Source organism: Clarias gariepinus, chromosome 9 (genome assembly GCF_024256425.1).
Source record: "Clarias gariepinus isolate MV-2021 ecotype Netherlands chromosome 9, CGAR_prim_01v2, whole genome shotgun sequence".
Taxonomy (NCBI): Eukaryota; Metazoa; Chordata; class Actinopteri; order Siluriformes; family Clariidae; genus Clarias; species Clarias gariepinus.
Window position 1 is genome coordinate 4,746,322 of NC_071108.1, and position 11,569 is coordinate 4,757,890.

At 38.0% G+C, this 11,569-nt stretch overlaps 1 protein-coding gene across 2 annotated transcripts; it reads right to left on the reverse strand.

The window, feature by feature from the left end:
- Positions 1 to 2,849: 2,849 nt before the first annotated feature.
- On the reverse strand, positions 2,850 to 9,198 carry cdk20 (cyclin-dependent kinase 20). 2 transcript variants are annotated; one of them, XM_053503368.1, is made up of 9 exons: positions 9,152 to 9,196; positions 8,922 to 9,004; positions 8,239 to 8,352; positions 7,711 to 7,899; positions 6,107 to 6,228; positions 5,823 to 5,885; positions 4,910 to 5,033; positions 3,994 to 4,149; positions 2,850 to 3,659 (listed from the first exon to the last, which is right to left on the reverse strand). In XM_053503368.1, exons 2-9 carry the CDS (start codon positions 8,994 to 8,996, stop codon positions 3,468 to 3,470), a joined length of 1,035 nt encoding a protein of 344 aa, XP_053359343.1. In that variant the 5' UTR covers positions 8,997 to 9,004; positions 9,152 to 9,196; the 3' UTR covers positions 2,850 to 3,467. The 2 variants fall into 2 exon arrangements, with proteins under 2 accessions (XP_053359343.1, XP_053359344.1); XM_053503369.1 differs by lacking the exon at positions 3,994 to 4,149 and having other exon boundaries at positions 8,922 to 9,198.
- Positions 9,199 to 11,569: the final 2,371 nt, after the last annotated feature.

Below are 11,569 nucleotides of genomic sequence, written 5' to 3' on the forward strand. Positions count from 1 at the left end.
TTTGTATTCCGATATGCTCAAGGTAGCTTTGAGCCCTTTGCAGTTGTTCCTGTGAACATTTACCGAGTGGAACGTCTGATTCTTGAACAATTACTTGTTGCCAACTTGCGAAAGAGACTCTGTGGAAACTTGAATTAAAATTAAAATAAAGAACATGCTAATTTAGTCTTTTTTTTCTAAATCAGAAAGCACAAAAGTAGAAATTCTACAATCAAAATGGACAAATTGTCCGTCCATCTATCACTATTAAACAAATTATTCTTGGGTTTCAAATCACATGCTTATATTCCAGTTACAGTTTCCCTATTAGTGTTTGTTGTTTTAAAGCCTGTATGCTGTCACTATCCAACCTCCAATCTCTGGCCTTGTTCCATCATCTTTTAAAACAGCTGCTTTAACTTGAATGATTAAGTAATCTGGCACCGACCATAATAAGATTATAATAATTCACTTCCAATCTAAAATCTGTTACATTAAAAAAATTATGAAAAAAGGAGCTGCTGTACAGGTTCAGGTTTACTTCAGTGGCAATAATCTGTTTGAGTCATTTCAGTCTGGGTTTCGTCCTAAAAATAGCACAGAAACTGTCTTGGTGAAGGTCATCAGTAATCTCTTGATGGCTGCTGATGCTGGATTCTTAACTGCTCTTGTCCTGCTTGATTTGAATTCAAGCCTTAGACACTCGCACGTCTTGCACACCATTTTGCTAACCACTTAGCTGTTACTGACATCATAGACTGTACCCAAAAAAATTAATAAATAAAATTCTGCTTTCAGTCTCTCCCCATTATCAGTGGTGTTCCTCAAGGTCCTGTCCTAGGCCCCTTTCTGTTTCTTATCTATTTTGTCCATACTGGTCACATTTTTAGGAAATTTTATATACATTCCCATTGTTACGCAGATGAAACACAAGTTTATATGTCCACAAAGCCTGACTCCATGCTTCCAGTCGTGTCTTACCAATTTATTAAATCAACCAAAAACTTGCTTCTCCTGCAACTTCCTCAAATTAAATAGCAATAAGACAGAGGTTCTTCTTATAGATTCCTCTTTCCAAATCTAATAATTTTTTACTTTTTACAAATGGTTCCACAGTTTCTCTGTCACCAAAGGTTAAAATGTGGGGGGAATTTTCAAAAGCACTTTTATCGTTTGAAACCCAATGTATCCAGGTGATGTTACTTTCATCTCCGTAGCATTGCTCATCTCCACCCATCCCTTACCCTGTAAACCTGTGTCATTCTCACTGGTCACCTTATGCACTGGCTATTGTAATTCACTTTTATCTGACCTACTACATGAAGTCCTTCATAAAATATTATAACTTGGATTTCCCACATGCATCATGTCACTCTCTCCCTTTAACATCTACACTGGCTCCTTATCAAATACTGACTGTAGGTCATTTAAAATTCTCGTCATCAGTTCTAAAGCTCTCTATAACCTTGCTCCATCGTACTTCTCAGAGGTCACCCCTTCTCATACACTTGAAAGCTCCTTTTAACACACCTGGCCATGACGACCATCGGCTATAGCACTGTTAGCCTCGTCACTCCCTGTTTCTGGGGCCTCCCTCTCAAAAAACATTCATAAGATATGTGTTTCTGTAGTAATCGTGTCGTAAAGACGTATCTGTTCCAAATTGCATATCCCAAATGATTTTAAGTTCCCGCTGCATCCTAACAACATTGAAAAACGCAACCGGAACGTGGGACAAATTGAAAATGTCAAATTGATACTACTTTCATGTGCCTGTCAGGTTTTCAATTTGTCTATCATGTTGTTATTAATTTCTCATCATGCACATCATGATCCAGTTCAGCTCGAACCAAGTTATTACTATGGCTGAACAGGTCGCACCATCCTCTTACAGGGAGCTTCTCACGCACTTACTATGCGTTGTCATTATGTCCAGGGAGATGGAAAATTCCACAACAGGCGGAGTGCTTTTCATCACATGAAGTGATGGTGTGAGGAATGCATTTACCCAATAGTTTTTCATATGTAGTGGAAACCAGGGCCTTCAGTTCTACTCAAATCAACTATTTTATATAATTTTTATTTCGTGATAATTCGCTGTAAGCCTGTCGTTGTTATTGTTATATAATCAGTGACCTTGGGTGACTTTTGAAGAGTAGCTATAAATCTAACTTAGTAGAAATAGTAGTATCACTGTGTATAAAATCAATAACCATTTTGCAGTTCCTGGAAGCCTGTTTTTAGTTGTATTTTTTCATCTAGTGACTGTGGGACTTAATCTGACAGATGTATATAAGACAGGGTGAATAATGCTGCTCACATGGCCAAAGTCTTAGAATAGTGGTGTCCAATCTTCTCCAGAAATGGCCTGTTCAGGTCTTCATTCCAACCAAGCAGAAGTCACACCTGATACACCACTGAAATCCAAGAACAACAAATTAAACAGGTGAAATCAGTTGTGACTTCTGCTTGGTTGGAATGATGTAGTGAAGATTAGACGCCCCTGTCATAGGACAATGTGATACACTAGCAGTTCGCCCCCTATTGCCTATGAAGCAAACTGCAAGTAAAATACGATGACAGCATTGACAAGCATTCGTCTTCGCCCACAATATTTTTCTCTAATGAAATACATTTCATAAAAAAAGTTTAAGAGCTGAGCTGCTGTCCTGCATCTGGGTTTGAAAAAAAAAAAAAACTAGTATCAGGAGTCTTAAATGAAGAATTTGGTGAGATCTGGTACATAGGAATAATTCAGTAAAGCAGATAAAAACAATTTTTATTATATATATATATATATATATATATATATATATATATAATAATAAATTCAATTCATGTTTAAGGAAATCAGACTGTTCAATTTTTGGTCTTCACAAATCAGATAATTACAGGCAAAAAGTCATCATTAAAATAAATAAATAAATATATGAATGAGTTCACTAGAGTTAACTGAGTTATGTTTGCAAAAAGAAATATTCTCAACAGTGCTGGATATTCTCCGTTAAGTTTTTTTTTTTTTTTAGACATGATGGTGCACTATATAGTAAACAGGGTGTGGTTTTAGTCATGTGGTGGCTGTTTGCTGTTATCTAAGGCGTCGCTCTAATTCTATGAGCCACCTCTGCTGAGGATTATGAAATGCTGGCTTGGGTTCAACAACTCGCTCTGTAAAGTTTATATTGTGAACTGAATGCACAGACGAAAAACAATTTAAACAACAAACATAGGAACGAATAAAAAAACAGAAGCAGAGCCAGCAAATCAGCAGTTGTGAAACAAACACTAAAGAATTAGAGTCAGTCATGTCTAGTACGTACGATCTGATCAGCATTACAACAGCTATGGCTGTTCCTTAGTGAGCTGATGATTTGACAATCGCAATGCATATCATTAAAGTTATAGGAAAGGAAATAAGTATCATTAATATTCAGGAACAGTCAGCTTTAGCCACCTGTTCCTGTGCAAAGAAGTCAGTGAAGCGGGTTTTATAAACACCCCCAGGCGTGTGGTTGGATAAGACTGGGATCCACCAGACTTTCGTGCAAAGGCTGTTCCACCGAGAACTCGTAAGGGGTCTGCAGGCGCTGACGAGAGTGTTTCTCCCCGCGCTGAGGTATGGGCAGCTCCGAGTGATGGGCAGGGAGTGGGTCTGTGAAGAAGTAGGAATGCAGCAAAGCCTGCGGAGAGAAGGAAGCAGCAAGAAGGGACAGAGCGAGTGTAATAAATACAGTAATAAATAAAACGTAGCTCATGTTTCAAGAAAAAAAAAATCATTTAACAAACAACTATATCATACATAAAGATAATGTTATTGTCACTGCTGTTGATGTAGGAATTAAACTCATATACTATAAGAAAACCTGACATGGTGTCTTCCAAATATCTCTGGAAGCCTTGTGTACTACACAGCAGTGTTTATTCTCCCGACATACAGTACACACATGATACACACTGATTTACTACAGGGACAGATCTTTACACATTACAGTGAGATGTCTCATGAGATCACACCTGACTGGCACTAATCCTCTGTTTGGATGGATAAACGAGAAATTTCTTCAGCAGATCGACGGCCTGCGGCGACGTGTCGGGGACGATTTCCTCCAAAGGGATCGGAGGGTTATCTTTAAACGTGATCTTGTTGTAATCGGGCAACTCTGTGATCTCCTGTGTGAGGAAAAAATAATTATTAGAAAGAGCTACAGCATCAGGGCAGCACTGTGGCTTAGTGGTTAGCACTGTCGCCTTACACCTCCAGGGTCCGAGTTCGATTCCTGGCCAGGTTCGATTCCTGGCCAAGTTCGATTCCCCCCTCCGTGTGCATGGTGTTTGCATGTTCTCTCCGTTCTTGGTGGGTTTCTTCTGGGTACTCTAAAATATGCAGATTTCGTTGATTGACGTTTCCAAATTAGATGCAGTGTGTGTGTGTGTGTGTGTGTGTGTGTGTGTGTGTGTGTGCCCTTCAATGGCTTGGCACCCTGTCCAGGGTGTACGCCTTGTGCCCCAAGTCTCCTGGGATAGGCTCCAGGCCCCCAGTGACCCTGTATACAGGATAAAGCATTGTAGATGATGAGTGAGAGAGTGAGTAAACATCTGAGCAAGGACCCAACAGGGGCAACATAGTGGTGCTGGAGTTTGAAGCTGGGACCTTCCAATCAGTAGTCCAAGACCTTAACCACTGACCTCCCTTGAAGTCCATTGTGATGGAGGCAAAATTGTGACCCTGTTCAGTTATTTATGAATTGGATTAAATATGGCATAGCTGGTTTAAAACACTGGGTCTCAGTCTGATTAAACTCATAAACTGAGGATGATATTAAGCTCTATATAGACATGCCTGTGCATAAGTTAACAGCTCCCTCTTTTTTCCATATATTGTATGCAAAGAGCCAGATTTGTATTTTAGTGTAGTCTGGAGCTCACCCACCGGCCACACTTTTTGGTTGGGAGTTCCCAGGACACGGAGAACACAGCACAGCTGCTCGATGTCGTTCTCTCCAGGGAAAAGAGGAGAGTTATTCAACAGCTCCCCGAAAATACAACCCACTGCCCTGCAACAAGCACACGGCAAAAAACACAGGTCAGGGGTTAGAAATAAACAGCACCGCCCTAACTAAAGACTCCTCACTAACAGTTTCTGGAGGGGGTGGGGGAGTTGTGGAATTTGTGAAACTGTCACCATCTAGTGTGCACTTCAGAAAATACAAATAATAATAATAATAATATAAATATGTCCATGGTGTGCACTTGGAAGGGAGGTAAGAAGCAAGGATTATATGTTTTAATGATGTAACGATGAGTTTCTTGTTTTAAACATATTTCAGCATAAATATTCATGCCTCAGTACATCATGCAACCCCACTTTCCCTTATTCTAATATTAATGATATATAATTATAATTATCACCCGTAAAAATGTAACTATCAAATATTTAGTGATATTTGAAGGTGTATATTTAAAGACTGAAAACAATAAATTGATTTTAAAGATATTTTAGCAAATCTACAGCTTACAATGTTAAAATGAAGTTTTAAAAATTACAAATTGTCCCTTTTAAGTTTTATTATTAATAATAATAATAATAATAATAATAATCAATGTGATCATCATCTTGCTCGTAAAACTCTAATCTGACAAGCAAGGTCTTAAACAGCTGTTAAAATTATTGTTTTTTTCTTCTTCTTCTTCCTAAAATTGATTTTTCTAGTGTATTTAATAAATAATAAACCAGCAACAGCTGTTTACATTTACAAATGGCTCCTTTAATGCATTTTTCTTGAGTGAAGAATGTTTCTTGTTAAACATGTAAAAGTGTGAGACAGAGTGTTATATTATCATACCACAGATCCACTCCTTCATCATATTTTCGAGCACCGTATAGAAGCTCTGGCGATCTGTACCACCTGCAACACAACAACATACAACTTTCACAGCCAATGCAGGATTTGGATTTTTGTCAAGAATCCATTTTCAGCTTTCATCTGCTGGTTCGCAAGGATTCAGCAAAGACAACCAGAGATCCTGGAAGTGCTTCTGAGTGAAGCTATACTGAATAATCGACCAGTAGAAAGAACCTGGTTAAGTCTCAGGTCCGAGTGTACTGATAAATGAACCGAATAGTCACCTTGTGGCCACCTGATGACTGTAAAGCCTCTCTCCCTCATTGGAAAAAAGCCTCGCCAGACCAAAATCAGCAATCTTCAAATGACCTGTCGAGCTGATTAGAAGGTTTGCAGGCTTCAAGTCCTGCACAAAAAAAAAAAAGGACAATTTAGGCATGTGCTGTTAGAAAAAAATAAGAAATGACAGAGTGATGTGATAAACCAGAAGATACCCTTAATACCTCAAAGTATTAGTTTCCAATAAGAGAATGTTCTAAAGTGTTTTTATTTTTATTATATCACAGAAATGTAAAATCAGTTACCAATATTATTGATTATACAATGTGAAAGTGAAAAATTACAAAAACTTGTCTTCCATCCTAGAGTTTCTTATGTCTTAAAATTGAAATGGGATCTACTATGCAAAATTCATTTTTTAACCGTTATTAGATATTTATATGGGTCTCCAGTGTGCATGTAAAAATAAAAAAGTTCTTCTTCGTTGTTTAACGCCGGTCAAAATCCAGTCGATTGCATTTCCGCCACCTGTAGGTCTGTAGGTCTCATTCTCCCTCGGATCTTCCCGGCCTCCTAAAGCCAATTGTCTGGTCCAGCCTCACTTAAAGAAAAAAAGTCAAATGCTTCCTTTTCTGATCTTGTCTTGTCTTCTTCTGTGTTACAAACTCTTCCTCTACTTTTATCTGGAACTTTAGCCACATACACATACTTCTCCTGCTCATTACCGTTCTGTGCCTTTGGTTGGCATCCTGTAAGTTGCATCAGCGCCACCTGTAGTTTTTTTTTTCCCTCCCTTTCAATTCCCTGTGCTTTAAAGTCAACTTTCCAGTCCAGTCTTTCTCAAAAAAAAATGTTTTTTTCGAAATTTTTAAATTAAATGCTTCCTTCTCTAATTAGTGACTCTTGATTCTCAGGAAACAAATGTGCCTTGTCTTGTCATGTCTTCTTGATGTTTACCAGCTGTTGCATTACCACCAACGCCTCTTCTTGATCTCCCTCATCTTCTTACAGTTTAAGTCCTCTTTGCTAGCTCCGTCGCACTTAAGAATCCCGTCAAATTCTTTCTTCCTTGCCCTGTTTCTTCATTTTCTAAAATACTTTTTACAGCATACTCAAGGGTTTAAAAAAGTCTAATAGATTCCCTCCCCCATTGTGACCCTATATTAGAAGAGCCCCTTCCTCGGTTTGTTGCTTACGTAAATGTATCCTATTTACATAGACACTGAAACAGCATGTTCAGGAGAGGAGTGAAATAAAGGGAGTCTAAAGTATGAAACAATTACATAATCGCAGGGGTATTTCTGCTGAAGCATTAACACACACAACTCTGAGACCTGAGTTATCTTTTTAAAGAAATAGTAAAATATGGGACCTTTAAAGGACCAGTTTGGTATGTAACTGTTACAAAGTACTAACGATGTAAACTCCTTCCGTAAGAGTTATATAATAAATGTCTGTCAGTCTGTGTGTAGATGTTGATATTATACTACATTAATATCATGTGATCGCACTTATTATTACATCTAATGCCGTGTTTAACCTAATACCACTCCAAAAGCCTGACGTCTGACACGACAGCATTAATCCCAAAAAGGTTAAAAATACATACCCTGTGCATGATGGAGTTATCATGACAGAAGGCCACCCCCTTGAGCAACATCATCATGTATCCCTTGACCTGAGACTCGGTTAGGGGCCTCTGAGAGTTCCGGATGACCTCTGACAGATCTGACAGCATGTACTCAAAGACGAGTACAAAGCCAGTACCATGTGGGAACACATCCATCAGCTTCACTACCTAAAAGGAGGAAATACATCAGGAAAGTAATTAGGGAAAAAAATACAGAAAAACAGAACTTTATTAATAATTTTCACTGGATTTAACTTAAACTGTCATTGCAGCACTGTAGGTATTTTAACCAGATATTAAATACTTGTATGTACGCAGCAGCTTCATTTATTCAGTGTTCGTTCAATTTACACTAAAAATCAGACATTCTGCAACATAATCAAGCCCAAGACCATAGATTAAGAGATCACTATACTGACCTGGACTAACATGATGAGGGCGAACACTGAATGGTTTTAATTTATATGTAATATAAAGCCAAATATTTAAAGGAGTAAGCACACTCACATATGGGTTATCTTCAATTTCCTGAAGTGCTTTAATTTCTCTTAGTGCTTGGTTGGGGATTCCGTCTTCTAGCTTGCGTAGAGCCACTTTCTTTAATGCCACCGTCTCTCCTGTCTAGAAACAAAGACAACAGAAAAAATTAAGATAACAACAGAAAAAGCTGATGGACTGTATAGTTAAATGGTAAATAAAATGTCCTGCACAGAGGCAAGTGAAGAATAAAACAGCTGGAGAACACTGCTGTAGGAGCGTCAGACAGAATTGTTTATGTTGTTGCATGAAACTAGCTAATCCCCCATGACACTGTATACAGGATGAAGTGATAAAGAAGATGAGTGAATGAATGAATGAATGATGTGTCTGTTTACTCATTGCATGTCTGAGATGATGTAGTTAAGGAGATATTTCTCGCGACCTGGCAACCCTGATGACACGGGACACGCTAGGATCAAGGACGGGGAGTTATGTGATATTGCAAATTGTGTAAGAATGTATAAATAATAAAGCATGCACCACTGATCATCATTTCTTTTCTGTTCTGCACTGCATTAAAGACTAGAGCTCGCGCATCAAGGTGTGCGCGTGAGCTGGCTCGCGCTTTAAAAAAAAATCCATTAAAAAACATAAAAATAAAAAACACAAAATACACACTATGGTATATATTAAGTGTGTATACTGTTTACCTCGATGTGTTTTGCTTTGAAGACAATTCCATGCGCTCCTTCACCAATCCTCCCGAGAATACTGTACTGATCCATGGCGCGCGCTAATCCACAAACAAAATAATAATAATAAATAAGGCTAGCACAGCGCTAACTTAGCTTGTTCGCGGTTTCATATCAATTTATATTTAAACAAACGTCGAGATTTTTATTAAAATATATCCGAAAACATGTTAAATATATAAATATACACGTAATGCGTTGCTGAAAAACAAGCAGCTAATCCAGGGGTAGCTAGTTAGCTAGTTAGCTTGCAGCGTTTCCATGGAAACAAAAGCACGGCGCTACGGCAAGCTGTGTGGGCCAATCGTCTTAAAAACTGGCGTTTTTACACCACAGACCACCACAACTCCAATAAATTAGTGTTTAGTTACTAGTAGAAGAGTTTGTAGAAATTGTTAAAAGATTTTAGCTCAAAATAATCTGGTCAGATTTAATGTAATCAGTCAGGACATAGCATAACAATCTCACTGAACACAAACTTTTTCACAAATCCACTGCACAATAATAAGCACAAGAGCTTTTAACTATTTTTAGAGGATTGTTTTTACCTTATTTTCTAGATGTAACTATCTGTGGACTGCTGGATCTTGTGTATTTCCACTCAGCTTAGCTTTTCTAATGAATATCTATTGGTGCAGGTGTTTGTTTACATTGAGCAAGTGGCTTATTTTAAAGTAAATAATTAAATCCAGCACATAACTGTTCAGAACATCAATTTAATCACCATTTTTATTTCACTTACCTTCCAGGGTAAAACCAGGCAGATATCCAAGTACATTCTGTCCAGCAGGCGATTTGAGACGCGTCCACAGTTTGACGCATGCGCAGTACGCTGTAAAAATGTGTGCTTTCTAATCTGGCACAGAACTGCTCATAACTTCACTTCTTCTCAACATTTTGATTTTACTCATGGGGCAAAAATCAATGTATGGTCAGGTTTCATTAAATTCAGTCCAGCCTGTTTTGCGTGATGCTGTGACAGATCCGACTTGACAGACATACAAATTCTTCAAGGACTGGTTTCAGGTTCTCCGATGTATGAGGCAAAGATATAATTGAAAGAGAGAGTTCTGATCAATGTACAGACAAAACCTTTCTTTTATTTATATCTTTAAAATGGTTTATCATTGGAAAGAAGCAATGTGTGCATGAACAAAATTGAAATCCTAGGTGTTTTTTCCCCCTATTTCTGATCTAAAAAAAGAAATGTAATATTTTTGCTGTTTTTTTCTATTCATTATACACATCCCAAAAGTCAGGCAAGATGACAAATGAACACAGAGACAGGTTTCCATTACTTTTATATGTCAAGACACAAAAGCAATCAATAGATGACAACATGTAAAAACATTTGTTACAGATAATTATATAAAAAGGCGGAGTTTTGTTTTACTTCTTGCTACGTGAAAGAACTAATTTACAACTGAGTTCGAACGCTGGCTGTGCCGATAATCCATCATCGTTTTTCACAAATTGTCAGAAAAGCAAACCATTTTCCATTCAGACACATACCGGTCCACTTTTCTCACACACCATTCTAGAAACCGGGGGATCGTAATGCAAAAAATTACAATTCAGAGCGAGCACGCTGGTCCAGGATCGGAATCGAGCGTCATCCAAAACCGAACACAATGAACAAAACTGATCCTGCATCATCAGCACTCTCAATCCGATACTGTTAATCCATCTGTACCCTGCACCCCGAAACCATCTGCGAAAAAAATAATCAACTGCCCCATGATGAATGAAAATGCTTGTGACATTTTCCCCACAATGAGAAAAATCCCAAGTTTTGTTTCTTAAACCTCTAACCAGCTCACACACAAGGATGAGGGTAAAAAACACAAATCCACAGAAACTCAAAAAAAAAAAAAAAAGAGCAAAGTTTACAAACTATGGACTAGTGAAAAGGTTAACAGGAAGGGAAAAAAAAGAAAAGAAAAAAAAAGAACCAAAGAAGAAACAGCCTTCCAGGAACATACTCCTTTAAATGATCAACAATATACAAGTTGGGAGGAATAGAAATGCATAACAGAAAAGAAAAACCTATATGCAGTATATGCTAAAGCTTGTTTTTCAGAGGGTAGTCTTTTTCCAAAGTGAGTAGAAAAAGTTCACTTCAATCTTTAATTTCTGAAAGATTCCTTAAAGGTGGGATGTAGAAAAGTTCGTGGCGCAGACGGAGGACACAATCCGCAGCCACAGGATCCCAACAAGACGACTCAGGACTACAGGAACAAGCAGGAAAAAGTGTTTGTGTTTTTAAAACTGAGCAAACGCACACAATAAGGGGAACATTTAAAAAAAAAAATTGAAGGAAGAAATTACAAAAATAAACCACACACAGCGAGCAACTGCGCCACTTCTTACTATTTATGGGATCCCCCCTCCCCCCTTTCTGTCTTTATACAAGATACATTTCAATGCAATAAAAAAAAAAGAAAAAAATTCCACACGCCTCCCCATCTACAAGGATCGGAGTCCTTACATCTTCGGTACAAAATACAGTCCTCCAATTCCCTCTTAGCTATGAATGAAAACACAGTGATGTAATTAACAGGCTACTGGACTCTTGGATTGAATATACAATTACAGATGTCTTAAAA